Genomic DNA, 27,035 nt, shown 5'->3' with positions numbered 1-27,035 from the left:
ATCAACTGTGACTGTAAGTACTCGGGTCAACCCACACTCCTTTATTGTAGCCTCTAAGGCCTTCCCAATTGTCTCACCCTTATGATCGGTGATTTGACAAAATTTTATAATTTTCTTATGCAATGTCCAATTACAATCAACAAAATGCACAGTTAAAAACATATAATTAAAATTTTGGACTGATGTCTAATTATTAGTGGTAAGGCAAACGACCGGCCAATTCACCCCTCAACTTTTCTTTTTCTGACCAAAAATATTTTTTTACATCCTTTGCCACCGTGTGGCGAGAATGAATATTAAACATTGATTCTAAGTAGCGAGCAAACGCTTGGAACCCTTTCCCATCAACAACTTGAAAATGTAGCTCGTCCATGATGACCATAAGAGCTAAGTGTCTTCTACACTCATCTAGATCATACTTAGTATACCCCCTCAAAGTTGCACCCCCACTAGTCCCATCCGTCATTTTTTGAAGTCTAATTTCTAGCCTAGATTGACTTTTCTCTTGTAATAATTTTAATATTGGACTTTTTTTACATTGGTCTTCTAAGTGCACATTTAATTGTGAGGTATCATATTTTCTATAGTGACATCCATAGATTTTTCCACAATAGTTATACTTGGCTTGGGGGTTATTGGGGTCACCACCCTCTAGTTTGGTGAAATGAGCCCAAACTATAGAAGCAGATTTCTTGTTGGGCTTAGGGGCGGGTCAAGGTACCGTACGGGTAGGTGTTGGGCCAGGAGTAGGTGCAGGGGTAGGGGTAGGAGTAGGTGTAGGGGTAGAGGTACCCTGGGTATCAAAATGAGAGCTCGCACTAGAATCTGTTGGCATATCCATTAACTCAACCAAACAAGAAATTTGAAATTAAAACAAACATATCAGCATGCCAAACAATTACATCCAATCATTAACATATATATTGGAAATTTAGAAGTTGGAACCCTAAATTGGGTTCCAATCCGAAACCCTCAATTAATTTAGGGGTTTCAAGGAATTAGGGTTCCAAGCCGAAACCATAAATTAATTTAGGGGTTTCAATCCTTGACGGCGAGCGACAGACTACAGAGAGTGCGGCGAGTGAGCGACGGAGCTGCAATACGCCGAAACAGAGAGAGAATCGAGTGACTGGGAGGGAGGGAGTCGCGGGAGGGGGGGATTCTAAATAAAAAGGAATCGACGTCGTTTCACCATTGAGGAAACGGTGTCGTTTCCTAATGGGTATATAAAAAGAAAAATAACCCAGGCATGAAACGACGTTGTTTCATGCCTGGGTTATTTTTTTTATATATATATATATTCATATATATATTTATACATATATAAACTGAATAGCGGGGGTTGCCCCTATCCCGCCCCCGACCTGCCATGGGGGTCAGATGCAAGCGGGGCCACCCGCCCCCCGCATTTGACGAACGGGGGCTTCTCCCCGTTGATCGAGGGTGGGCCGCCCCGTTGCCCACCCCTACTCCACACACCATATTTTTATTTAATTTTAATATTTTTTTAAACTTTTTTTTGAATTTATTTTTTTTAAACTAATTCAATTCTTCTATTTATTATTCATATATTAAATATTTGATAAAAGAAAAAAATAATAAAAATTAAAAAAGTGTAGTGTGTGGAGGTTGTGTGAATAGTAGAAGGTTGTATAGATTTTTTCTTATAGGATTACTTTTGTAGCTAAAGAATTTATCAAAAGTAGATCTCATCCTTGGTCATAAATCAGAACCAATCTTCTCCAAATAATATTAGAACATCCACATTGGTCTATACATCTCTATATGTAAAGTCATATTTGCATAATATGAGCCTAAATTCCTCTATATTGACTTATGCATCTCTACATATTTAGCTAGTTATGAATAATATCTATGTAGATTTGAAAATCTACTATTCACTCCATAAAACATATTTTACTCATTATTTCTCTCTCCTCCCACTCACGAGATTCATTTTTTGTGTATATAAATTTGATGTATTTTACTATAAGAATTGCTAAATTTGGAAGCATGAAATTATTGTTTTTGAGCTTAGGTTAAATAATAGAATTTCTACTGGATGCTAATTGCAAACTCTAAAGAAAAAAAAACATTTAGGCAAAAAATTAATGATAGTAAAATAATAATTATTATTTTGCTTCAAATATGCATAAGTCAATGTTAGAGTTTTGCTTGAATGGCAAAGTGGATCTCCAAAAGTGATGAACCAATGTGAATGCTCTTAGGAAAATATTATGAGTCAGGAGTGTAAATCAATTTGGTCCGGTCCAATCCGATGATTGATCGAAATTTTTGGTCCATCATTTTTTCTAGATCAGACCAAACCAAACATCCATTGGAATCAGACCGGATCTATAGCTATCGGTATGGTCCGATCCAGCCTAATTATTTTATTATTTTTTCATTTTTTTTCAAATAAATTAATAAAAAATTATTTAAATTACTAAATTAAAATTAAGTGAATTATTAATATGGATTATGTAACTAACTCAAAAAAAAAATATTTTACTATAATTATATTTATGATGTTGATAATTACTACTTACTAAATTAGATTTTACTCTTTAGTATGTATAATTATTAATAATGTCATATATTTTATACATGGTTAGTGAATATCAAATAATTTCATTGTACATAAATTATTCATGCTTGTTTGCAACTTAGGTATTTAAAAAAAATTACCTAATTATTTTAATTAAGTGTAAATAGTAGAGTATGTATGAATGTATGATGTATTAACTATTTACATATAATAACATAAATTATCATATGATATATGATTTATTATTAATTGATAGCATATATTATTTTATATTTTATATAGTCAATGATAATAAATTAGATGAAAATTATATCATTAATTTATATAATTACTATATAAAAATAATATATATTAAAAATATTTTAAAAAATACATATAGGGGTTAGGTCCAATTCGGTCTGGTCCAGTCCAAAGTTTGTAGACCCCGAGACCGGACCGAATTTTTTCGGTCCACATATTTTGGGATCGAGACCGACCGGTCCAGAATTTGGTGCGGTCCGGTTGGTTTTGCTGGTCCAGGCCGAATTATTTACAACCCTAGTTGTGACTAAAAACAATTCTATTACTTTGAATTATGAGTGGGCTCCAACTTCGACGGAGTTAGAGTGCCCCAAATAAGTACTGTAAAAAGAATCTAAAATATTGTAAAAAATAAGTAAAAAAGCTAAAACTTCAAATTACAAATCCGTCAAATCACAAACTATAAATTTAAATTTATTTTTTTTGTTTTACACAATTTAAATTTAAACCAAAATGAAAATTTTGTTTTACACATTTTCATTGTAGAATCTATTTTTTTTTAAAAGAAATGATAGTTGTAGTCGTTAGTATACATGCGCCGTGCAATCACTCTAAAAAAAATGAATAAATATAAGATTCACATGAAAAAAAATTAGTTTTTTAATAATGAATCTCGCTCTTTTTCAAAGTGATTGCACACTCTATGGCTATATGTAATATATCGACTGTCCCCATCAATAAACAAGAACGGGGCAGATTGAGTTCTCTAAACAAACCACCATTTGATCTCACATATAGTACAATGGACAGCGACTTGTCTCAGAAACTGGTGTGCCAGATAGCCTCATCGCCCTCCCCACAGCGTTGGTGCACCTCCTCCATTCTTCCACTGATTTGCAAATGCCACTGCAGCTCCAGTCCAAGGATGCAGCACAAGGATTTCGAGCTTGAGCCTTCCACTCGCAATCAGGGGGCGTCGCACAGCAGAGGCTCCGGTCATCAATGTGCTCAACATCAAGGCCGATAAACCAAGAACCCAAAGAGACATCTTCATTTGCATATTTATGAAGTATGTGCCGATTAACTGAAATATATGTAGCCAAATCCTTGGAGAGCGCATTTATTTGCCCTGTCGCATGCCTAAAGTACTTATTTCCATCCTCACCAAATTTCCAGTATTCTGGTTCATGGTATTTTATTTCTTTCTGTGACAGGACAGGTCCAGACTTCATGGAACCAATATGAAACGCGTGGCTGACCAAAACTACTGTGACCAAGACCAAGCATCCAAAGAACAGGTAAAAGATCAATCTTTGTCCCACGAGTCCACATCATGTACATACAACTAGCAACAAGAAATATCTAATATATATATTAGATATATATATATATATATATATTCATGATTTCCGTAATTGACAAAATATCTGCTTAAGGAGTTGCGGAACAAGTGGATGACAAAATATCTGCATGCATACAGTTTCATTTTACACGTGTCATGATTTGTTAAAGCTGGAAACATTACTTTTCATTATGTAACTTGTATTAGAAACATGTGTTTAACAACTTTGCAGATGATGCTTGCAAAGTGACTAGAATGCCCTGATTATTTGGCTCATGCATGTGCCTGTTTCTTGGAGTTGGAAGTAAGAAATTAAATTGACTCTCAAAGGTACCCTCTTTTTTCACTAACAAAAAATGCATTAATTAAGCATATATATGAGGGATCATTTTAAAATTATATATAATAAGTCAAGGAAACAAAGTTTCGAGTCCATGTTCAGTAGACTGCTAGAAGGTATGCAGTAAGTTGTGATATATATCGATTCACAAATGACCATTAGTTTTGGTTGGAAGCTGCGATCATCATCTATTTTATAAGTCATGAGATCATGTGCATGGTTTTAACAAGGTTTCTGCATGTTACCAAAACAAAACAAAAAAATATGTCTGGTCTAGGTAGGAGAAAGATCATGTTTCTAATACAAGTTACATAATGAAAAGTAATGTTTCCAGCTTTAACAAATCATGCATGACACCTAATTATGAAACTGCATGATGTTCCTTAAACACATGGCAAATTGATGGATATGTGCAGTGTGCACCTAATTATTAGCTGCTTTCAATGTTCATAGAGTGAAGTTTTAACACACTTCCATATGTTTATTGAACTTTTATCTCTCTCGTCTTTGCAATTCTTTCCACATCAGTTATGGCATGACTTCGTAGCATCCACATCCTATGAGCTAATTAATGCTCGACTATTTTTTAGCTATAAAGATCCTCTTATATGTATACTTGACCACCCAATATTAAACCAGAGTTGTAAGTAGTGAAACACATGAAAATTTTTAGTTCACGTATGTAATGAGAAGATATCATTTAAACCCACCAGAACATGTTGGCCGCCGGCCTTCTCAACCGTTAGCAACAACAATCAAACGGCTGGATTTACCACATCGGCACACAATTTGCATCATTAGCCAAGATAACTAAGAGACAACTTGGAATCAGAATCTCCCCCGCTTTCACTAAGAAGAACCCAACAGCCCAAAACACGGGAGAGAGCTTCCCATCAACATGACCACGTACGAATATTAAAAAAGAAAATGCATGCTTATAGATGTTTCTAGCCAACAAACGCAGAATGCAAACAAAAGGGCATGTCTGTAGAACAAAAGCGCACCTTTATCTATTACTGGATACTGAGACATGGAAATTGACAAGAATATTGGCAAATGATCTTAACCTATATTATTAGAAACAACTAGCCAGCAAATTTGGGAGTCCTTTACTTCATTCTGAAACTTCAATCAACTGTTTTTAACAAAGACAGATTCTCCGATACTTCAAACAATTTTTTTAGTAAGTAAACATTCTCCAATATTCTTAACATTTGGAACCATATACCATGATATAATCCAAATCAAAAGGCCTAAGCAACTAGGTCACAATGAATTCATGAGTGAGAGAGACACAGCTAAGCCACTTTAAATCAACATACAGTGAGTTGTTCACCCCACAACAACTAATTACAGGCAACCCAACAATCAACATCATGGCAAAAAATAATAATTGCGAAAATTAATTAATTTAGGGCTCGGAGTCAGACTACACTTACGAGTTACAGTGTCGAAACAGCTGAACGGCACAGACGATAGCAAACAGGAACGGAGGTTGGCCTGAGAAGTGAACGGGAACGAAGGCTTAAAGAGGGAACAGAGAATGGAGAAGAAGATTCAGATGAGAGATTCAGAAGGGAAAGAGAGTGAGGGGAAGAATGAAGAAGAGGGGTCCTGCGTTTTGGATCCCCGTGTGAAGAAACAACGTTGTTCCACATTATGTGGAACGGCGTCATTTAGTTCTGGATTTAAAAAAAAAAAAAAAATTGGAGTTCAGAGCTCCATGAAGCTCCAAACTCCAACTCCGACTCCACATTCCGACTGCTTCGGCTCCGTCGGAGTCAGAATCAGAGTGGAGGTCGAATAGAGTCGGAGTGGGCGGAGGGTTTGCACAACCTTACTTTGCATTCGTAAATATCAATTGTAGCAAGTCTATTCCTAATTTATACATTAATAAAAACACAATTGTCAAGTCTGTTTAGAAATGAAATTACAAGAAGTTTTGATAATTATGAAAATTATTTACCTCTCTAATAGAAATGATAGTTGTATTTATGAGTGTGCAAGCGCCGTGCTATCACTTGGAAAAAAAGTGAATAAATATGAGACCCACATGAAAAAATAATAATTTTTTAACAGTGAAGCCTACTCTTTTTCAAAGTGACTGCATGACGCTTCGCACTCTATGACTACATATAGCATTACTCTCTGTCCAAACATGCTTGTTACAAGCTCGAGAAATGTGTAACACAAGCGGTGTTGCTGGTGCTAACAGTGACGGAAACTGTTGGAGAATCCATCATTCAAGGCAGACTTGCATCCTTCATTCTCAACAATCTGTTGGTGTTTGGGAGAAGTTCGACAAAATGCATCGTGACTAAGACAAAGGGGGTGGAGAAATTGGCGTATCAAGACAAGTTTGTCCATTTCAATGGACCTCTCACAAAAAGCTCTCTCTAAACAACATTTCAATGGATCTCATCACTTTTTCAAACTTCAACATAAACAATCTCAAGAAAAAGGAAACCATACGTATCAAAGTGGTGAAGATTTTTATAAGAGAAAAAGGAAAGCAACTCTGTTCCTTGCAGAGTCTTGTGCACTCTACGTATACAAACAGATATCATATAACTGCAAGCATAAGACATTGATAGCAAAAGCCTATATTAGTTTTGTTTTATAAGTAACAATAAATCAACACACCATTATATATCAACACATGAAAGAACAAGAATGTGATAGAATAGAGTATACAGATCATGAGAAAGTCTGTACAGTTTTTGTTTAAGGCACGAGACCCGTTGTTCTCATGAGCCAACAAATAAATGAGTCGGATAATACAACCAATAGTCATATATATCCTAACGTACATGTACAAAATATAAACTTGCTAAGATAATTAGCTTAAAAGTGAAAAGACAAAATGGAAGAGTTTTTCTCTTGATCTTCCAATTTTCGTCCCATCTCTATACATCCTTCCTTCCTGTGGTCAGTGCTTCGGATTTGCAGATGGGGCAGGCATTCTTCAGGAGCAGCCACTTCTTCAAGCAACCCGCATGATATTCATGCCCACAATCAAGAATACCAATTTTCTCTTGGTTCTGATATTCATCCTGCAAAATCAAGAGAAACCCATATGTTACCGAGGAATATGGGATTTTCGATGATAAAGAAAAAACAATAAAAGATTCTGAAACATATCTTGAATTGAGTAACAAGGCCAGGATACCTCATAGAAATATGAGCAAAATACAATTCAACTTTTATATCACTAAACAGCATGTTTTAAGGTACCTGGCATATAATGCAAGAATCAACTTCCTGATCCCCAGAAGCTGCCTCCTCCAGATTTATAACAGAAGCAGATGATGCATAGGTTTTTGTCCTTAATTGACTTGTGACAGTTTCCTCTGACAACCCGGTGCTCACATTCCCAATCTGTTCCCCCAAAGCAAGAAGGTCCTGAGGAAATTAGAAATGCCAAGTTAAAAAAAAAAAAAAAAAGTTAATATAGAGGTCTCTGAAATCTATACAAATTCAAGATCAAAGCAGTAATCTTTAAGCTACCAAACACTCAGCTTCCATTATCTATACGCGTACTCATTTCCTAGCAAGAGCTATACCAAACCAAACATCCTCCGCTAACCTCATAAGACATGTGCTCTATATCCAGCCTCATGTCTCTGTGATGGTCCATCAAATTCCCCACCTCATAAAAGTCTGGCATATCTAGTATGGCAGTTTCCTACACATCAAGCCAAGAGTTAAGCCAGTTTGTATAAACAAGTAACATGAATGTTCCGTTCCAAATAAAAGACCACCCGCTTATTTCAATTAAAATAGAGAAAGAACGAAAATTAGTAAAGAATAATACTTCAGCCTGCAGAACTCTCAGGTGTGGCAGGTTGCGATGTCTAAGGTTTGCCTCTGGCACAAATCCCCCTCTGTGAGGACGGTACATCCGAAGCCCAGTTGGTAGAACGGATCCCAGATGCCTAAGATCCATCTCAAAACTGTTCTGAACAGGATTCAGAGTGCTGCGAGAAGAATTTGTAGAACCTCTATATACAGGTGCAGCTACTTGGGGTTGAAAGTTAATATTCGGGCCCCTCACTCCTAGCATTGGCGGGCTTGGATGGTGATGGCTGTGGTGGCGGTGATTGACGGGAGGAGGATGCTGGAAACTAGGGGGAGTTCTGTTGCTAGCTGCATCATGATATCCTGGCACACCCATGCTGCGAGTCTCCATAGAACCTCCATTGGCATTGCTCCCTAAGAGGAATGAGGAGACAGGTATCTTAGTCCAAAATGTCGAGCAATATAATTAGGCTTCAATGGGTTCGAATAGAAACAACCATGCTTATCAGAATAGGTTTCATTAGATCCATACAAAGATCTGGAACTGCTTTAACATTCTAAAATAAATTAAAGATACAGAACAGGACAAAATCTATAACTTGATCGTCTTGATTTTTAAATTGCTAATTCCATCATGTAAACCTACAAATAGCTTGTTGCAAACCAATAAGAAACATGAGTTTTCTGACATAAAATTACTACCGCTCATACAAATGGAGCTCTGAAAAGGAGAAATGACTTGAAGAAAGAGTGATTAACCGTGCACATAAGGCATTGCAGGAGGCTGGTTCCAGGTACCTCCATCACCAGACGTGCTGCTCAACTGTTGGTCCAACCAGAGAGCACCCGCTGGTTGAAAAGGCTGTCCCAAATAATTTCCTTGAACCAAATGATTGTGTTCATGCATCATAAGAGAATCCATCCCAGTAGCACCTGATCTGTTCCTCAAACTACTCTGCGGTCCTACTTCCATGAGTGATGGAGTACCTGCCCCTCTGTGCAGAGACAGGTCAAAAGAGGTAGCGTCCATCACAGAAACCCCATCAGGATGCCTTGTATTCAAAGGGGAAGCTGAAGAACTAGAGCTTGACGAGACATCATTATGTTGAAAACTCCCCGGAATTCCTTCAGCATATTTTCTCTTGCATGGACCCCTGATGTCATCTGTAAAGTGACCGTTGCTTCCATGCTCATCTGCGGATATTCCAATGACTCCATAACTGCTAGAAGATGGCAACTGACCAGAGGCCCCATGGCTTCGGGGAGCAGGTAATGCCCCACCACCAGATGATGGTGTCATGTAAGAATAATAATAGTTGGCTGCAGGTGCAACAGCCAAATCGAGATTAGGATGACGCTGCATTCCATTGTACTGTGGCATCCCATAGATCATGGGATTGTTGCAGTGCTCCACTGAATATTGGAGGTCAACATTAGCTATGCTCCCTGAAGATGATACCATATTCCGAATATTGGGTTGTGCAAAGTTTGTATTGGCCCCGAAAAGGATGCAAGGATCAGGATGGAGATAATTCTGGCCATTCCGATCTGGTTCAAAACCAATCATCTGATTAGGACATAATATATTTCTCTGCCCCATCTTGAATTACCTGCTTTCAAGCCACGGGCCCACAATACTGACAAAAATCAGTCAAGTCAGGAGAATGATGCCCCACAATATACGCAAAAGCAATAACCATAACTATTGGTGAATAGGCACCGATTCAAGATATAAAAATGTTTATGTGCTGCTATTCAACTTGTCAGGTGATTGACCATACATCCCCATCACCCAGCAAAGAAATTAAAAAGACCTTCAAAACTAGAATATGTGATATGAGATTAGATTCCCCTCATGTTTAACTATAGCTTCCTGTTAAGCATCCCAGATTCTACACAAGATATGGTGCAGGGAAGTGAGGAACTCAACCTACAAGGCCACTACTATGTACCATCCCTATTTTGGCTCCATATTCCTTCTTTCAGGATTTCATTCAACAAGTTGCAAAAAAAAGGAGTGCTCCCACAAGGTGTGCAAAGTTCCTAAATGGATGTTCTAGAATTGGAATGATCTTTTTCCAGTTATAAAACACCAATAAGGGGAAAAAGAAACAGAAGCATTGACATAGAGGAATAGAGATTCTACAGCACTTCAGTCTAAAATGGCAACGGTCCCACTACAGTTACTAAGCCTCAATTTTAATAAAATTTGATCTGCATTATCTCCTCCAAAATCCATAAGGTAAGCTCAGAGACCTCCCGATCAATATGAGAATCATCCATGCATGTCAATAATTTCTACTCTTAAACATGGTCTTTCTAGATACCACCTCGAAGCTCCTATTTGAAAAATTTTCTATCGCTCCTTCTGCTAGTATTTCTAGAAAGCCAAATTCTAGGATCTAATTTTCTATTTGTTTTTTCTCTCTCTCTCCACTATAACAATGAATGGCGCAACCTTCACTGTAAACAACAAACAAAGAGAATGGCGCTCTCGCCAAATGATGAAAACCTCACTTGCATAAAACGCCCAACAATTTTACCAAACAAAGACTGCATGACAACCCGCTTTCTTTCTACCATCATGACCCCATAGAGAGGACTTACATTTGTTAGAACATCTAAAAAATTTATATTTGAATTCAACCAATAAAGACGCTGACTTTTAATTGCAAGCAGATTTTCGCCTAGTGGGGAAAATAAAAAGTAACCCGTCTCATTGCAGGGAAAATACGAGCTCCACCATGGTAAAACATTAAAAAAAAAATCTTGATACGGTTTTAACTTTTTTTTATGTAAGTTACGATTTTTACCAGTTTCTTGGCTACCCAGAAATAGTCAAATTTTTCCTTCGCTTCCCTCTCTCTTTCCCCAGTTTCCGGGTAATCAAACCAGATGATAGGAAAGCCAAAGCCTTTTCTTTGGTGTTTTTTGAAATAAGAAAAAAGAGTACGATCATGCTCAATTTTTTTTCAAAACCACAAAAACATAAAAGAACACGAATTGTCGATAAGATTTTTACCGAATTCTTTGATACCTAGAAGGATATTTATCACGAGATGCAAACAAATTTCCTTCACACTTCTTCTTCTTTCCCGAGTTTTCCAGGAAAACATAAAAATGGATAATGAAACCCATTATGGAAAGTTGAAGAAAAATATTAAAGATTTCAGCGTTATTTTGTTAACGATCATGCCGAAATTTAAAAACAACAAATACATCGAAGAGTATGTGCTGTTCATACGATTTTTATCCCAACTCTTGTACACCCAGAAGAAAATTTATCATCACTTAAAAAATCCCTTTCCTTTCATCATCTTTCCCCGGTTTCCAGGAAACCAAACATATAATATTGAACCCTTTACGGAAATTTCAAGAAGAAAAAAATAAAAGAGAATAAAAGATTTTACCGTTATTTTATTACAGATCATGTTGAACTTTGAAGATAGGATAAGAATTCGCAGCATAAAATACTCACTTGTGATCGTAGAGAAGGCGATCCACGATCTCGCCGGGAGAAAAAGACACAATCTTCAGACAGATGCAGAGAGGATTAACGAAAGCTTTGGGAAGGAGATAATAAAGCTTGATTTCGGAGAGAGAGAGAAGCTTCGGCGAGAGAAGCGGTTCGTATGTTTTATAGCGCAACAATGAAGAAAGCGGGTTACGTCCACCGTCTACATATATTAATTATTATATAATATAATATAATATAATATATATATATATATGTAAATATTAGAGACTAGGAAAGGAAGAAAAAATGATTATATATATTAAAAAATCAATTATGCCTATAAATAAATAATATATAAATAAAACCAAGACACCTAAAATTACCTAATTCTAATCTAATCCTCTTTTCTCTAATCTCCACCAAGCATTGTTTACGTGCAAATCAAGAAGAGTTGTGTCTGCATTTGCATAGGATAGGAGTTCAGTAATAAAGAGTTGGGTCTGCAAATAGGCATGCCAGAAGGAGATGCGTTGCAGATAGATAGTAAATGCAGTGACAGTGAATGATCGGAATCTGAGTAGTTTCATACAAACTGTGGCTGATGTTTTAAAGAGTTTTAACTTCTTTTGCAATGCATCTTCGCAAAATCTGCCATGTGAAGGGGAAAGTGAATGGAAATGCTAGAACAGTGCAACAACGGCCAACAGCCTAGGAGGATATTGACAAGAAAGTGTGGATTGGAGACCCAAAAAACAAAAAAGACTCATGATTCATTGCATGTCTCTGGTAATATGGAATTAATATGTCTTGGTATCTAGGATTACATAAGATGTATTGAAAGACATAGATACGTAAAAGGAAAATGATAAATCTGTAATTAGTCCACAACTATTTTATAATTTTACTTTAAATTAATCTTAGGCACAAAATTAAAATTATCTTTAAATGAACTGATACAATTATATTGGTTAGTTTAAAATTAGTTATAAAATAATTATAAAAAAAATTGTAAGTATATCATTATTCTTAGCAAAACAAATTCAAAAGCATCGATTAACTAGCTTGAGGATCACCATCCCTATACAGTGACTGACTCAGTCACTTTCATATATTTATAATTAGAGGAATGTTACTTATCAAAAAATAATAATTAGATGAATGTTATACATCAGTCACTATTTACTCTCACATCCTATATCTATAACTTTTTTATAAGGTGTGAGGTATGGGATGGTGAATAGTAATTAAGAAGAATTTTTCTTTATAATTAAAATGGGTAAAATTATTTCTTGAAAGATCTATTCAAAATCAAAGCATTTTAGATATTTCACCATAGAAATATTTCACCTAGAGTTTTGCCTGATTTAACGAAACAAATAGAGGGATGGTTGTGGATTGACTAAGGTTGTGTCAGGATATAAGAATTTGGATTTGGATATAAATTTAGATTTAGATTTAGATTTTAAATAATCACAATTTTAAAAAGCTTAAAATCTTATTTGGAAAGTTTCAATTCCAATTTTAATAATAATCCCGATGCAAATCTTGCCATCCAAGCTCACCATAAAAGTGATAATTTTGAGAATTTAAAGTATGGAATCTATGGATAAAAAAAAAAGATGGGATAATCTTGAGTACAAAGTGGAAAATCTCCACAGATTATTTTTATTTTTATTGTCCTTTTACTTGGCCCCACACAAGGTAACCTATACCTTACAATATTCTGATCGCATTACGATAAAAAAGCAACCTCTGAGTTATGAGAGATACATTTTTTGCAAATTACCTTTTCGTACTACTACTGCTTCTACCTCTCAGCTGTCAACATTTTCAATAAATTGATAAGGGCAATTTATTTTATTTTATAAATTAATAAAAATTTTATGTACATTTATTTAAATACTCTTTATACGTTCTATTAATATAATTGACGGTATTATATTTTTTAATATGAAATAACTATTTTAATAAAATATATAAAAATAATTATACATAACAGAACTCTAATAACCGCTACCGGATAAAAATACAAAATTACAAACGAAGGCACTTAAGCAAATGCAGGGAAAATAACACTGAACATCTGCAAGTTCATAGCTACCTAATTTATCTTTTTTTTTTTTTATAAAAAAATCACATCATTAATGAAATAAATATAAATATAATTTTTGTTTTTATTTTAACTGTAAAACATAATAAAATGTATACAATAAAATATATAATATCTAAAATCCATCAATAAAAAGAGAATAAAACTGTAGTAAGATGTTGACCAAGACATGGGGTATAAATGCCAAAGTATATTCTTCTCAGCAAATGTTAAATTTTAAGATTGCTAAAATATTCATGTGGGTCCTTCCTCTCCTCTCCTCTCGTCTCCTCATTGAGTTGGGCCCACTGGTTCCTTATTCTCATCCACATGCATCATTTGCTCTGACTCTCTCCATTTTTTTGCATCATAGACAATATGATCGGCTGACAACTGAATTATCATAACTGGGTTTCGTGAGAAACTGGGCTGTTGATTGAATTCCCAACTTAATATATAATCTAAAGAATAATTTCAATGGAAGTCTGTCTTTTGTAGGCCTTTTGCATCTAGCCGCCCAACTGAGATGAACAAGGCATATTATCAAAGGTATCTTCCTTCGTTCGTCCGCTTGTGAATTACTTGAACAATTGGGTCGAATCAGGTTCTCTTTTACTCTCAAAGTTGAAACTTGAAACCAACCAAACCAAACCAAACCAAACCAAATGTGGTGGCTTCGTCAGTTTTGGAGGCTACCTCTCCTACCCACCACTTCTTTCCAAGACTTCACATTGTTCCATTTGTTTAAAGGAAGGATCAACGAACGCTGCCCTCTCTCATCCTTGTAGTATTTATTTAAATCACAGGAAAGCTTAAGAGTGGCTATCTAGTTCAGCTAATCATGAGTAAAGCTTATGCCGGTTAGAATAATTGATTCCAACTGCAATAAGCATTAGGTTAGCTGAAAAATACTCTTTTTTGGGGTTTGGTGGTGGGGGTTCAGGGAAGGGATAGGATTGGACTAGTAAGCCTCTAAGATCACAACCACTAATCACTTTGCAAGCCGTTTTGTAGCCAAAAGAGCTCAGAATGAAAATGAAGATAGATATGTGTAAGTTCATAAAAGATAAAACCAACCATCTACCAGACTAATAAGCGTCAACAGTCAACACCAAGTTTTCCTCCATAACAAGACAACATCTGTTTCAATTTTTCTTGACATTTTCGGGATGCAAGATAAAATGCTTCACTATTTATGGAAATTTAATAGCTTGAGAGTACAGATAGAAGGGTTAAATATTAAGATAAACAACCAAGATTTATCTACTTGGAGTCTTCTGAATCTTTCATTTGCGGGCCTCTGCTTTTTTCTGTTCTTTGGCTGTCAAGAATAAATAACAGTCAATCTTTTTATCCCAGGGAAAGTAGAAAAAAAGAAGCACAAAGAGAACCAAATAAGAAAACCATTGGCATCCTCTTCCTGCTCCATTGTAATGCTTTAACCCATATGTGGGAAGACCATGGAGCAGAAGCATCAGGAATTGTGTAGCAAGAAGAGGGCTGCTCAGACAGTAAAGGCACACAGTTAGGGATACTAGAATCATACCAGCCTTTTCTTCTTCTCGCTTCTTAGCAGCCTCCGCTCTTTGTTGCCGTATCATGGCTAAGCGTTCTGCAATAACAATTTTAGTGAAACAACAACGTTAATGAAGAAAAGTAACCGTTCAAAAGTTCATGAAGGTGGCAAAGCATATGGCCAGGTGGTATAGATCAGGAAGCAGGATGCTAAACCCAATTGTGTAACATCTTGGTAAGAGAAAGCCATTACAGGCCTGTTCGGTTGTCAAGCATTCCAGATCTCGAGATTCAATCATTCTTTAAATATGTTTCCCTTGTTTTATGCACAATTTATACTAAATTAACCACCAAAAGAAGTGGACCGGTGTATCACAAAGGAAAGATAGAGAATATAATTTTTTTTTTTAATGGAACAATACATCAAGTGTAGTTCAGTCCTTGCACTTTAAAGTGAAGTCGATTGGCATATACCATGCCCAAGATAATTCAATTAACCACAAAAAATAAAAAAGCTAAAGACCTTTCACTTTCAAATGAATTACCTAAATCTTTTTTTGCTTGTTCTGTTTTTCCTTGTTCCTGCAGCCTCATGTATCGCTCATGTGCCTTTTGTTTTTCTATCTCTTCTCTGTAAATAAATATATGGAAATTGAGTCAATGACAGAAGTTGTTTGTTACCTAAAGCACTTCCTTCTAGGTTAAGACACAAAAGTACTTGAAGTGCAATAGTCACAAGCCCCAGTATATAAATGTCAGCAAGAGATGCAACAATGATGTCTTAAAACGTCTAGAGTTCAAAAGTGATGTAGTATTAACATTAAAGAATCCAGTATGTTTCACCAACCAAATACGAAAGTAAAAAATATTTAAAATCTCAATCACATGCCAAAAAGAACAAGCATGATAGTAGTAAAGCATTCATACATCAATCATGATTAGTTGGTGAACATACTGGAGTATTGCAAAATTGTGCTCTTGAGAGGTAAAATTGCAATACTCTTGAGTGTATTTAATGCAGTGGGGCTCAAGTCTTTCAAATATGAAAGAAAAAAATATTTCAAATCTCAATCGCATTCCAAAAAGAACAAGCATGATTGTAGTAAAGCTTTCATACATCAATCATGCTTGGTTGGTGAACATACTTGAGTATTGCAAAATTGTGCTCTTGAGAGGTAAAATTGCAATGCAGTGTAAATTCTACTAAATTATGATTTATGTTTCACAAATCAAGCAGTACCCATATGCATTTAATGCAGTGGGACCCAAGTCTTTCAGTAAAGGAGAAGTCAAGAACACATACTGACCTTTCACGCCTTGAGAGTTCAGTCGTTTTCTCCAGCTGCAACATGGATATAGATTACTCAAATCATTAAGCTGCAAACAAGCCACCGAAGAAGCAAACAAGAAAATAAATGTGCCAAACTTACATCAACGTTTCCAGCCTTCACATTCTTTGCTTTCACCAAATTGGGATTTTCAATCTCAATTAGACCTTGGGTGCCTTTCCGCTTCTGCCAGAATTTGGTAGAGGTTCAACAAGAAATAATTTGGAAGCCAGAAAGTCATACAGATATAAAACTGAGCACCAAAGAGTGAACTGACCTCAGGTTCTTCATCTTCATCTTCTACTTCCTCTTCAGACTCTTCTACCTCTTCTTCCACTTCTTCCTAAGAGTACCAAAGAAATCAATTCTTCGTACCGTAAGCACAACAATTTAAATATATAATATTTTTTTTAACTGGCACCGGGTGTCTAGGAACAACGTCCCGACTAATCCTGGGGGTGCACAGGCCCTCGACAAGGAGTTTCTCGCAAGTGTACCTCGGGTAATTCAAGGATTTAAATATAATATATATATTTATATATATATATATATATATAGAGAGAGAGAGAGAGAGAGGGACAAAATACAAAGAAGGCAGGTATTAGCATAAAGCATTGCTTAATTCAAGTTACAATCAGCACTAACGATTCTGAACATGTAGCAAAAAGAAAGAACAAAAGCCAATGAATCACAGATTAGCCCAAAACATTTTTTTTTTTTTTTGTTGGTTTTAGCTCTCTTTTTCTTAGGCGAGGGGAAGGGGAAACCCACTAGTAATCAAATACAGCCCAAAGTTCATCGTCAGCCACACAGTCAAACATTACCAAACACAACTAGTCCATAATCTTGGGATATGCTACAGGCATGGGTCAAAGGAGAAACAATAATTGTTTTATGATATTAGGATCTGCCATATTCTTAAAATAGATTTTTGAGAAAATCAAGGCTTGGACACTCCTTACCAGCAAGAATGCACTTATATGATTCTGGACTGTAGAAGAACATATACCTGTTTCCCTCCACTACTCATATATGCCTAAAAAATAGATAAAAAAGATAAGCTAGTTTTGGGGAAATATCTTCTTTGAGACCCCATTACCAGCTATAAGTGCAATGTTTATACCAGGACAATGGATTCTCACATACCATTGAATTGTCCTCCTAAATTGTTCCTTAGAGGGGATCCAAATGTCTAAATGAACCATAAAAGGCGAGGAAATAAGCTACACAAAACATCAATGATGACTGTTATTGCCCTTCTTTACAAATCCCTAACAAACCTAATTTGTTTTTTGCAGAACTTCATTCGTGATTCTTGGACTCAGTTTTATCATATTTTTACATTCATGCAATTTGCCCCCTGTGAACAGATACAAACAATTTAATTGAACTCTAAAAAGCAAAGCAGCAGTGTAACTCATGACGCAAACTATAAAAAGTCCCGGAGATGATTTGAGTTCTAAATAGCAAAGTAGCTATTGATTTCATACGAGAGAATTTTAGTTCTGCTGGTAGTTTTTGTTCTTGGAAATTTGGAAACATAATGAAGTCAAGAAGCACATTCCTGTAAAGTTTCAACACAGAGACTAATCCGAGTGCATCAAATAGTGTAGAATGACATGAACAATGTTTACTCTTTCCAAGAAGTAAATCACCTTTATTTGGCTGGGCTAATTAATAAAAAACATACCTTCTTAAAAGTTCGTGGGCGAGAAGAGCTACCAGCAACTGCAACACATAAGAGTCAGATCATTACATGTATCAAATCAAATAAATGAACTTCATCAAACTCTAACTAATAAAATAAAAGCATGTTAAAAAAGCATCTTACAGTAAAATCACTCATTAAACTGTAATGAACATTCACAAATTCCAAACCACTTAAGAAACAACGGCCCCACAGTTAACCATTGTTTTGTAATTCAATGGTTCACTACAATTTCTAATTTCAAGCTCAAAACTTTGGATAATTTCCGAACCAAGTTTCAAAATTTACACCCAACGACAGGTCGGGTCAATAATACAAAATCTTCCAAATAAGATGATCGCAACTGCCTTCAAATTTTATTTTTGTTTCCGAGGTTGGTCAAGTTTCTGACGGATTCGACTAAATCAACATTAATACGACCAATTCCCACCAAATTGTTTAAAAATATTTCGTTTTCCTATAAAAATTAATGAGTCCCCCAAAAAATTTACAAATAACATCGTACAAATCCGTCTACGGTGCAAACAGATGAAGTTTATTTACCATAAATCTCAAATCAGAGAACAGAAAATGACAATAACTTAAGCCAAACTCAATGGTGTTAAAAAAAAGGAAATTTTGGTGAATCCGATGCAATTGAGCAGAACTAAAAACCCTACATATAGCATATTATTATAAATAGAGAGAGAGAGAGAGAGAGAGAGAGAGAGAGGTTACTCATTTCTTCGCGAGTCGAGAAGTTGCGGTGACCGGTGGGCTTGCCCTTGAACTTTCCTCTACCCATCTTTGAAGCAGAAAACGGAGAGACAGGGGAGGGGGGCGAGGCGGTTTAGTTTGCGCTGTGTTTGGGTGGAAGCTCTTGCACGCAGTTCTACCTCTACTAATTTGTTAGGCTTTTTATAATGTCACATTCCATTATTGCGAATTTCTGTATTCCTTTACTTTCTTTTCTTCAAATAATAAAAGGAAACTTTATAATTATTCCTTCCCGTTTTAATCAATTTAAACGAATTATTTACTCATCATTTTTACATTACGTATTTATTTAAAAAATAAAAAAATATATATATAGTAAAAAAATGATGAGTAATTTTTCGAACGAATTCGACTTAACCTAATCCCGTGCGGAGAAAATTTTCTGTAACCTATTGAAAATATGCGGTTGCAACTTGCAAGTGTGTGAGAGTTCAGAGCCAGTATGGAGGGTAAGATAAGAATTTTATATTTTATTTGAGGGTTTAAAATATTATATTTTAATATTATTATTATTTTAAAATTTAAAAAAAGTGAATTGAGATTCGAAAATTTTGAATCGTTTATTATATTTTATATAGAGATTTGAAAAATATGTAATGATGAGATGAGATGAGATGAGAATTTTATCTTATCCTACTCCCTTAAAGATCCTCACTCCACTATTGATATCATTCGTGCTTTTTTCTTTCCTATGTTATAAATCCATGCATCTAAATCGTAAATTTGAATTCCCTTCCGAATGAAATAGTCGACTTTTTGGTTCAATGTAGTACTCGATACACTATACATTTTCATTTAGAGTGTAATCGGTCCGGTCTAGAGAGGTCACAAATAGAAAATTTTGATCTATCATTTTTGCTGGACTTAACAGTTAGCTATTAGTCCAATCAGTCCATTTGGTTCATTAATTTTTTTCTTTTTTTTTTTAGAAAAATTAATACAAAAAATTAATTAAATTAACAAAATTAAAATTAAGTGATCTCTTTAATATTTTATATATAATTAATAAATATTAAATAGTTTTATTGTATATGTGGTCAATGGTGATGATCCCTTAGATAAAAATTACATAATTAACTTATACAACTGTAATATATTTTATATATATATATATATAAATATACACATTCAATCGGTCTCAATCTCGTCCGATTTAAAAAAACCACATCCCGAGACCGATCAATAAGGCTATTAGTCTTACAATCCTATTCTCATTCTCTTTTATTCTAAATTCTATCCTGTTTTGGCCAATTTCGATTTGCTCCAGGTAATTCCGGACTACATTTTGTTCCATATTATTTTAACAACAATTTTATAATTTTCTTGAGTTTTGACGATGTTTTTATAAATTTTAAATATAAATGACATTCATGTAATTTTAAAATTTAAAAGAGATTTATATGATTTTAATTTTGTCTATAACTTTAATAAATGTCTCGTCGTTATCTTTTTTAATCTCATTATTTTTAATAAATTACCAGCCCTTTTTTTCTTTAATTTTTTTTTTCTCAAATAAGTTTATATTTTTTTAACATTACAGCTTGAAACCAATATATTTATCTTTGTTTTAATGTTTTCAACGTATATTTATTTTAGAAAGAATAATTCTATTTTAAAACTTTTACATCACATACTATTCATGTGACATAATTTGATTTAAAAGATAGATTTTAAAATTTAAATCTTACAAATCAATTCATGACATTTGAATAGTGTGGTGTAATGAACTTCAAAGTTCAAATAATACTTGTTAATGTCGTGTTTCATACGTCTTTGGTTAGGTTTCAACAATTTGGGTCTTCCAATCTAGGCCTCGATTGGTGAGGTATGGAGTCCCCAGTAGTGGTTCGGTGCGATTGTATGGTGTTGGTGCGTACATCCATGACGATAAACAATATTTAAATACAGAGAAAATAAAGAGAGATGACACACGGATTTATGTGGTTCAATACTAAGCCTACGTCTACAGAGGTTTGGGGAGAGGAGTTCCCATTATAATATGTTTGTTTACAGTCTCTCATGATTTCTCATTTCTCACTGTACAATGGGAGTTGTAGATACTGACTGGAGAAGATGTTCCACTAGAGCTCTCTCTCTAGAGGTTGAAGAAGAAGTCGAAGAAAAAATCCTAACTGAAGAGAAGATAGCCTCCAAACCGTAGGCTCCTTGTCTATTTTATTTGAACATTTGCTTGTGTGCCCCTCGGTAGTGATGAGAGACGTTGCTTGGCGTGTCTGACCTCCTATCCCTGTCCTACTTTCCCCTGACACCATGCCTCCTGATATCATCACCCTCTAGTCCGTTCTTGTCCCATTTCTCTCTCTTCCTTTATTTTCTAGTGATGGCTTTTTGATAAGCTGGGTCTTGAAAACTCTTTTGGGCCTGTATTTTACCCCTTCAACACCCTTTTAAAAAATATCAAATTCTTCTATATATTTTAGAAGTGCTATTTGAATAATAAAATCTAAATCTTATAAATTAAATTATGACATATGAATAGTATATGGTGCATGGGTATAAAGGCTTTCAAATATATTTATTCATATATATATATAAATACACATATACATACATGTATTTCTTCTATTAATTATTGATTTATATATAAATATATAGCTAATCTCAAAACAGTACACCAAAACACATTGATATTGAAATATTCTATTCCAAAACTTAAATCGTAATTATCAAAAAACTGAAATTTAAAATATTGATCTAAATAGGTAACTCTCTTTGCATATACAGGCATCCAACTTCCAAGTCCACACTCTACCTTGTCAAAATCTTATAGTTCATGAACAAATTTGAAATTATTTTAAGAGATTAAATGAATTATTCGAGAATAGAATAAAATATAATCGGGTGAGAAGTTAAACTCAACTTGTATTTTACATATAAATTAGACCTACATTATCTGCTCGCGTATTATTTGTTAGAGAGTAATTTTACATATAATTATAAAGTGCATAAACGTCACATAATTTAATTTTTTTTATATAAATCTCATATCTTATTCAATTTTTTTAAAATAATTACACAACAGTTACACAATCCATAACTGCAAATATATTTTCTTTGGTTGGAACTCAACTGATTTACGCGCTTTTACGCTACACGCAATATTAAATAATAGAATAACGTAAACCCGGATTTTCAGCTGAAAGTTATGATTGTCTAATCTCATAGTTTACTTTTGTTTCTCATAAAATAAATGGAACGGTGACCTACCGAAACATCGAACGTCGATACGATTCACGAAAAGTCATGGGATTTGATCCAGCAAGAATCAAGATCTCAATCCTACGAAGTTATGAACAAGGGTTTTTGGTTTTTTTGTTTTTAATTGGAAATTATAAAACCCGCACTCAAACGGTAATACTTTCGCTCCACGAAACCCGAAATCGACAGGAAACCTTCTCTGCATGCGTTTTGTTGCAGTATATAAACACATGCCGCTAACCCCATCAGATCAACATCGTCATAGTTGTCGAGATAAAAGCAAAGCACCTAGCTTCTGTGGCGTCTCAGCCATTAGCTTCCAGTACCGACGCAGAGGTCTCAAAAAGTAAAAATAAAAAGCACCGGCGCACGGCCGCTCAGCTTTCTTGGTCTACATCTCTCTTCGGCATTGGTTGGTTGAAAGCGAGGGAATACTTTTGTTATCGGTAAATTTTTCTTCTGGGTATTCGCTTGTTTGGTTTGATACAGCGTAAAATATTTCTTCTTTTTCTTGTTTGTCAAAGATTTACCAAAGTTTATTCATGCGAGAACTCATCATGGGGTTGGTAGATTGTAGAGGAGAAAGTAAAGGATTTAGGATCGGTTTCAGAGTACTAAAGAGAGCAAGATCTTTATGGATGCTCCTCATATTGACTTTGACGAGATACTTCAGAAGTGTCTTTTTTTAACTGTTGCTTATATACCGTTGGGCGTTCTTCATGCCATTGTAGACTCACGTCTGCAGAACACACACACACACTCTCTCTCTCTCTCTCTAAAAGCCGATTTAACATGGTAGTGTCCTTGTAGATTGAGTTCCTTGTACCATATTATTGGTGCAGAACTTGGAATGCTTTACCGGAAGCTATAACATGCTTACGGAAATTTAGATTGTCATATGGTCCATCCCCTAATAAGTTGAATAAAAACACGAGTTTTTTTATTCTGTGTTGAAACCGTACATATTTATCAATGTTATTGTTGTTATTATGGTATATTATTCTCCTGACCAGACTAATTTTTGTTAGTATTGTGGCTTGACGGCAGGTATAGAACATGGGGCAAAGAAATAAGCTATGCACTAATCAGATGACTGATTTTGAATCGGGTCGACATGGCCAGAATTATATCCGTCCCGAGAACCCTGCATCCTTTACACAGCCTAATCTCAGAACAATGGCATCAGCTTCAGATAACGCAGCTAATGTCGACGCCCAATTTGCAGTAGACCACTGTGACAATGTCATAAACCATGGGATGACGCAGTCGATCAATGAAACTCAGCATCATCATAATCTAGGTGTTGCACCTGCAACCAACTTTTGTTGTTCTGAGTCTTCTGACATGACACCTTCATTTGGGGCCTCCAGTCAGTTGTCATCTCCCAGCAATTATGGAGTCATTGGCGGTTCTGCAGATGAGCATGGAAGGAACTCTCACTTCAGGGATGATGTCAGGGTTCCACGCGAGAGGAAATATTCTGAAGGAATTTCTGGTAGTTTCCAACATGGTAATTCCTCGTCAAGCTTTAGTTCTTCAGTTGCCCCCTCAAATAATAGGCATCCTGAAGGAGTTGTTGTGATTGATTCTGCACCTTTTGCCCTGCCTGAGTATAGAGGGCCTCGTTTTCCATCAATCATAAGAGTAGGACATCCAAGTAGTTTGAGGAACAGATCAGGCTTTACGGGGATGGATTTTCTTAGGTTCCATGATCATACTCAATTGATTCAAGACAATAATACGGTTCAGTATATTCAACCAGCTGGTACTCTCTCGTTGGACCAACAGTTGAGCAGTCATCCTGGTTATAGGGGTACTTCATCCTGGAACCAGGCTTCTGCAACACCTTACGTGCATGGTAAATCATTTATTCCCTAATTCATTTCTCCTTCCTAGTGCTCAGGTTTACCAATGGTAGTAATTTAATGTCAGGAAGCTCATATTTCTCATTGATCTGCAACAAGCTATTTTTAGGTTTACATGATAGAATTAGCAAAAAGCTTTTGAATTTGCTTTGTGGATTCTGTCTCTCCCCTAAAAATTGTGAAAGCGGTTCTATTGGTTTCGTGTAGATTAGTCAATCCTATTCTGATAAGCATGGTTGTTACCATTCAAAGATAACTCTAAAGTGTCTGTTTCCTGAGAAGATCTCTGTTGCGACAAATCCAGCCTATGTTATGGTTACTAAGCTATTTTCCACTAATTAGATACCATTTTTTTTTCACAGTCATCACGGGCAGCAATGTCAATGGAGGTTCTATGGATACCCGGAGCATTGGCATGCAGAGATACCACGAGACAGCTGGCAGCAGCAGTTCTCCTAGTTTTCCGCATCCTCCTCCCATCAACCACCGGCACCACAATCATCATCATCCAAACCGGCCAATGCAAGGAGTGAGAGGCCAGAATATTAATTCTCACCCCCAAGTGGCTGCAGCTTCATATAGAATTCCTACAAATCCTTTGCGCAGTGCTCTGCGTCCTGCTCATAACAGTTTGGAGATGGGTTATAGGCATCTCGTATCTGTTCAATCAACTGGACTTCAGATATATCATCCTCACAGAAGGGGATTTGTGCCTGAGGCAACTCTTAGACAACACAGTTTGCAGCACTTGAGAGTTCTGCGGGCTGATGTAGTATTCTCTTCTATTGTGCCCTTCTTATTTCACTTTTTTTCTGAAAATAAGTGGTGGTTTTTTATTTATGCAAGTGACTATTCATGTTACTTGTTTTGATAAGTTGGATATAAACTGTTCTGGTTAATGTGTAGGAAACTGCCGTGATAGATCTGCCAGAATTTTATCAGGTGGTGAACCTGATGGACCATAACAGAGACACACGGTTGGATGTTGAAGAGCACGTGTCTTATGAGGTACGCTCAGGACATCTAATTACATATAATCCTTACCAGGAAAAGTATATTGGTGTAGATAATTGAAACAAGGAGAGTTGCATGGTGATAGTCCTTTAGGTTTGAAAAATTGATCATGTTGTCCATGATTTTGAATCTGTACAAATTTTGTAGACCTCTATAAAAACTTCTTAACTGGAAATTTTTTATTCCCTCAGGAGCTGCTTGCATTGGGGGAACAGATTGGCAATGTAAGCACTGGGTTGTCGATGGAAATGATCACAAGTCAATTAAGGACAAAAACTTATGAATCATTCGCTACTATTAACAATCTGGAGGAGGCAACTTGTGAGGATCAGGAAGCTGATTTATGTGTTATCTGTCAGGTACCTTAAAACCTACTGACAACTGAGAGTTAAGTTTAAATTGTATATGCTCATATTGCTACTATGTTTCCTGACATTATCACGTACAACTCAAAGCAATTCAGAATATTGGATTAGTCTTTAGGTTAAAATTAATCCATTTTCCTACTAAAAATATGGGTTCTTATGAATTTGCAGGATGAATACAAGAACCAAGAGAATATAGGACTTCTAGATTGTGGGCATGGGTATCATGCGGATTGCTTAAAGAAGTGGCTGCTCGTTAGGAATGTCTGCCCCATATGCAAATCTGAAGCACTGACCACGGGAAGGAAGGATGCATAGAAATGGGTTGCGAGTTGGAAGATTAAAGTGAAAAGCTTTTCCATTTGTATTTTCACTTTAAAGCTCACTGCAGTAACAAGTTGATATTTTGAACGTGTACTAGCGCGTATGACTAACAGTTACATTGCCCCACTCATTTATTCGCTGGTTTCTGGAAAACTGTACGCACTTTCTCGTGTGAGTATGCCTAAACAAAAACAGTATGCTCTGTATGCTTTATTCTATCATATGTAATGAACCTGATCGCAATGAAAATCCATTGGTATTTGTTGATGAATTGATTTAAGCTTTTCTAATCAATGTCCATGGCGGTATACCATGTGCTTGCATGCATCTTTTTTAGCCCTGAATATCCATATACATGCTTTTGTAATTGTTAATTGACTTTGTGAGTTTAGACTACAGTTGGGACTATGCTTTTATCAGACCGTATGAAATTTTGGGAGGTTTGCTATTCTAGAACTTTCTACTGGAAACTCTTCAGAACACAATTCCATGCACCGTGAGAAAACCAGTCCATCATTCTTCATTCCCCAATTTTTTTTTTTTTTGAAAATAACACTTTTCATATAACTGAAACAGTTACAAACTGCTAAAACAGTGTGGAGTTTCCTCCAATTCCACAATGCACTCTTGTACATGCAGTGCATTTTTACCCAGTAACTGTCATCATCCTTTTGTTCTTGAATGTTCATTACAACTTTTTTGGAATCACCTTCTAATATAACCCTTCTCATACCCAGCTCGATCCCAAAGTTTATTGCTATTAGTGCTCCAATTGCTTCAGCAAAGTGATTGTTTCTTCCTCATGGCAGCCAACAGCCAGTGAGGAAGAAACAATCACTTTGTATGAAAGGGTCTTTCCACTGGCCAGTGATTAACAAAATGTACATGATCTCCAGCCAAGGTGCCATAACTGCCGGTCGAATTGTATAAAAAACATCTATTAAAAGCAGCTGCCCCTTGACTTTTCCAATAATCGTGCAGTATTTTTGTGGAGAAAATGATTACAATTCACCAATCAAGAAAATGAACTTTTGTGCCTTTCAAAATGGAAGATGATATTATCTATTTTTGTAGAGAAAGTTTGAGTATATGCTGAATGAGTTCTTCACGTGAGTTTGTGTTTGAGT

The 27,035-nt window shown here is 35.6% G+C and overlaps 4 protein-coding genes and 1 long non-coding RNA gene across 10 annotated transcripts; 1 reads left to right on the top strand and 4 right to left on the bottom strand.

Moving 5' to 3' along the window:
• Positions 1 to 3,576: 3,576 nt before the first annotated feature.
• On the bottom strand, positions 3,577 to 4,036 carry LOC121235566 (beta-1,6-galactosyltransferase GALT31A-like). Its single transcript, XM_041131910.1, has one exon. The coding sequence runs from the start codon at positions 4,018 to 4,020 to the stop codon at positions 3,577 to 3,579; it is 444 nt and encodes a 147-aa protein (XP_040987844.1). The 5' UTR covers positions 4,021 to 4,036.
• Positions 4,037 to 7,130: 3,094 nt separating this feature from the next.
• Positions 7,131 to 11,936, bottom strand: LOC121234620 (probable E3 ubiquitin-protein ligase ZFP1). Of its 6 annotated transcripts, none has more exons than XM_041130628.1 (6): positions 11,747 to 11,936; positions 9,067 to 9,878; positions 8,285 to 8,682; positions 8,057 to 8,155; positions 7,705 to 7,872; positions 7,131 to 7,523 (listed from the first exon to the last, which is right to left on the bottom strand). In XM_041130628.1, the coding sequence occupies exons 2-6, from the start codon at positions 9,866 to 9,868 to the stop codon at positions 7,377 to 7,379; spliced, it is 1,614 nt and encodes a 537-aa protein (XP_040986562.1). In that variant the 5' UTR covers positions 9,869 to 9,878; positions 11,747 to 11,936; the 3' UTR covers positions 7,131 to 7,376. The 6 variants fall into 6 exon arrangements, with proteins under 6 accessions (XP_040986562.1, XP_040986561.1, XP_040986560.1 ...); XM_041130627.1 differs by having other exon boundaries at positions 9,028 to 9,878; positions 11,679 to 11,935; XM_041130626.1 differs by having other exon boundaries at positions 9,028 to 9,905; positions 11,747 to 11,935.
• Positions 11,937 to 14,866: 2,930 nt separating this feature from the next.
• On the bottom strand, positions 14,867 to 19,288 carry LOC121234625 (28 kDa heat- and acid-stable phosphoprotein-like). Its single transcript, XM_041130638.1, has 8 exons — positions 19,083 to 19,288; positions 18,348 to 18,385; positions 16,935 to 17,000; positions 16,760 to 16,843; positions 16,637 to 16,671; positions 15,875 to 15,960; positions 15,361 to 15,426; positions 14,867 to 15,135 (listed from the first exon to the last, which is right to left on the bottom strand). Exons 1-8 carry the CDS (start codon positions 19,147 to 19,149, stop codon positions 15,101 to 15,103), a joined length of 477 nt encoding a protein of 158 aa, XP_040986572.1. The 5' UTR covers positions 19,150 to 19,288; the 3' UTR covers positions 14,867 to 15,100.
• On the bottom strand, positions 17,073 to 18,341 carry LOC121234627. Its single transcript, XR_005934428.1, has 2 exons — positions 17,804 to 18,341; positions 17,073 to 17,693 (listed from the first exon to the last, which is right to left on the bottom strand). It is a non-coding gene; the product is annotated as an uncharacterized LOC121234627 (long non-coding RNA).
• A 3,075-nt stretch (positions 19,289 to 22,363) lies between the features above and the next one.
• LOC121234621 (probable E3 ubiquitin-protein ligase ZFP1) lies at positions 22,364 to 26,175 on the top strand. The gene is made up of 6 exons (XM_041130631.1): positions 22,364 to 22,786; positions 23,388 to 24,198; positions 24,568 to 24,974; positions 25,112 to 25,213; positions 25,411 to 25,578; positions 25,756 to 26,175. The coding sequence occupies exons 2-6, from the start codon at positions 23,397 to 23,399 to the stop codon at positions 25,900 to 25,902; spliced, it is 1,626 nt and encodes a 541-aa protein (XP_040986565.1). The 5' UTR covers positions 22,364 to 22,786; positions 23,388 to 23,396; the 3' UTR covers positions 25,903 to 26,175.
• Positions 26,176 to 27,035: the final 860 nt, after the last annotated feature.

Source organism: Juglans microcarpa x Juglans regia, chromosome 6D (assembly GCF_004785595.1).
Source record: "Juglans microcarpa x Juglans regia isolate MS1-56 chromosome 6D, Jm3101_v1.0, whole genome shotgun sequence".
Classification (NCBI taxonomy): domain Eukaryota; kingdom Viridiplantae; phylum Streptophyta; class Magnoliopsida; order Fagales; family Juglandaceae; genus Juglans; species Juglans microcarpa x Juglans regia.
Note: the sequence above shows the minus strand (reverse complement) of the source record. Positions and strands in the feature narration are given on the sequence as shown.

Coding starts and splice junctions, on each gene's coding strand:
- LOC121234620 (XM_041130627.1), bottom strand. CDS start 9,868: ATGGGGCAGAGAAATATATTATGTCCTAATCAGATGATTGGTTTTGAA. Junction 8,156..8,284: donor TGAGAGTTCTGCAGGCTGAA/GTATTATTCTTT, acceptor CTTGATGTGTAG/GAAACTGCCATACTAGATAT. Junction 7,524..7,704: donor ATTCTTGCATTATATGCCAG/GTACCTTAAAAC, acceptor TTGATTTTGCAG/GATGAATATCAGAACCAAGA.
- LOC121234621 (XM_041130631.1), top strand. CDS start 23,397: ATGGGGCAAAGAAATAAGCTATGCACTAATCAGATGACTGATTTTGAA. Junction 24,199..24,567: donor TGCAACACCTTACGTGCATG/GTAAATCATTTA, acceptor TTTTTTTCACAG/TCATCACGGGCAGCAATGTC. Junction 25,579..25,755: donor ATTTATGTGTTATCTGTCAG/GTACCTTAAAAC, acceptor ATGAATTTGCAG/GATGAATACAAGAACCAAGA.
- LOC121234625 (XM_041130638.1), bottom strand. CDS start 19,149: ATGGGTAGAGGAAAGTTCAAGGGCAAGCCCACCGGTCACCGCAACTTC. Junction 17,001..18,347: donor GCCCACGAACTTTTAAGAAG/GTATGTTTTTTA, acceptor TGGTACTCTTAG/GAAGAAGTGGAAGAAGAGGT. Junction 16,844..16,934: donor ATGAAGATGAAGAACCTGAG/GTCAGTTCACTC, acceptor AAATTCTGGCAG/AAGCGGAAAGGCACCCAAGG.
- LOC121235566 (XM_041131910.1), bottom strand. CDS start 4,020: ATGAAGTCTGGACCTGTCCTGTCACAGAAAGAAATAAAATACCATGAA.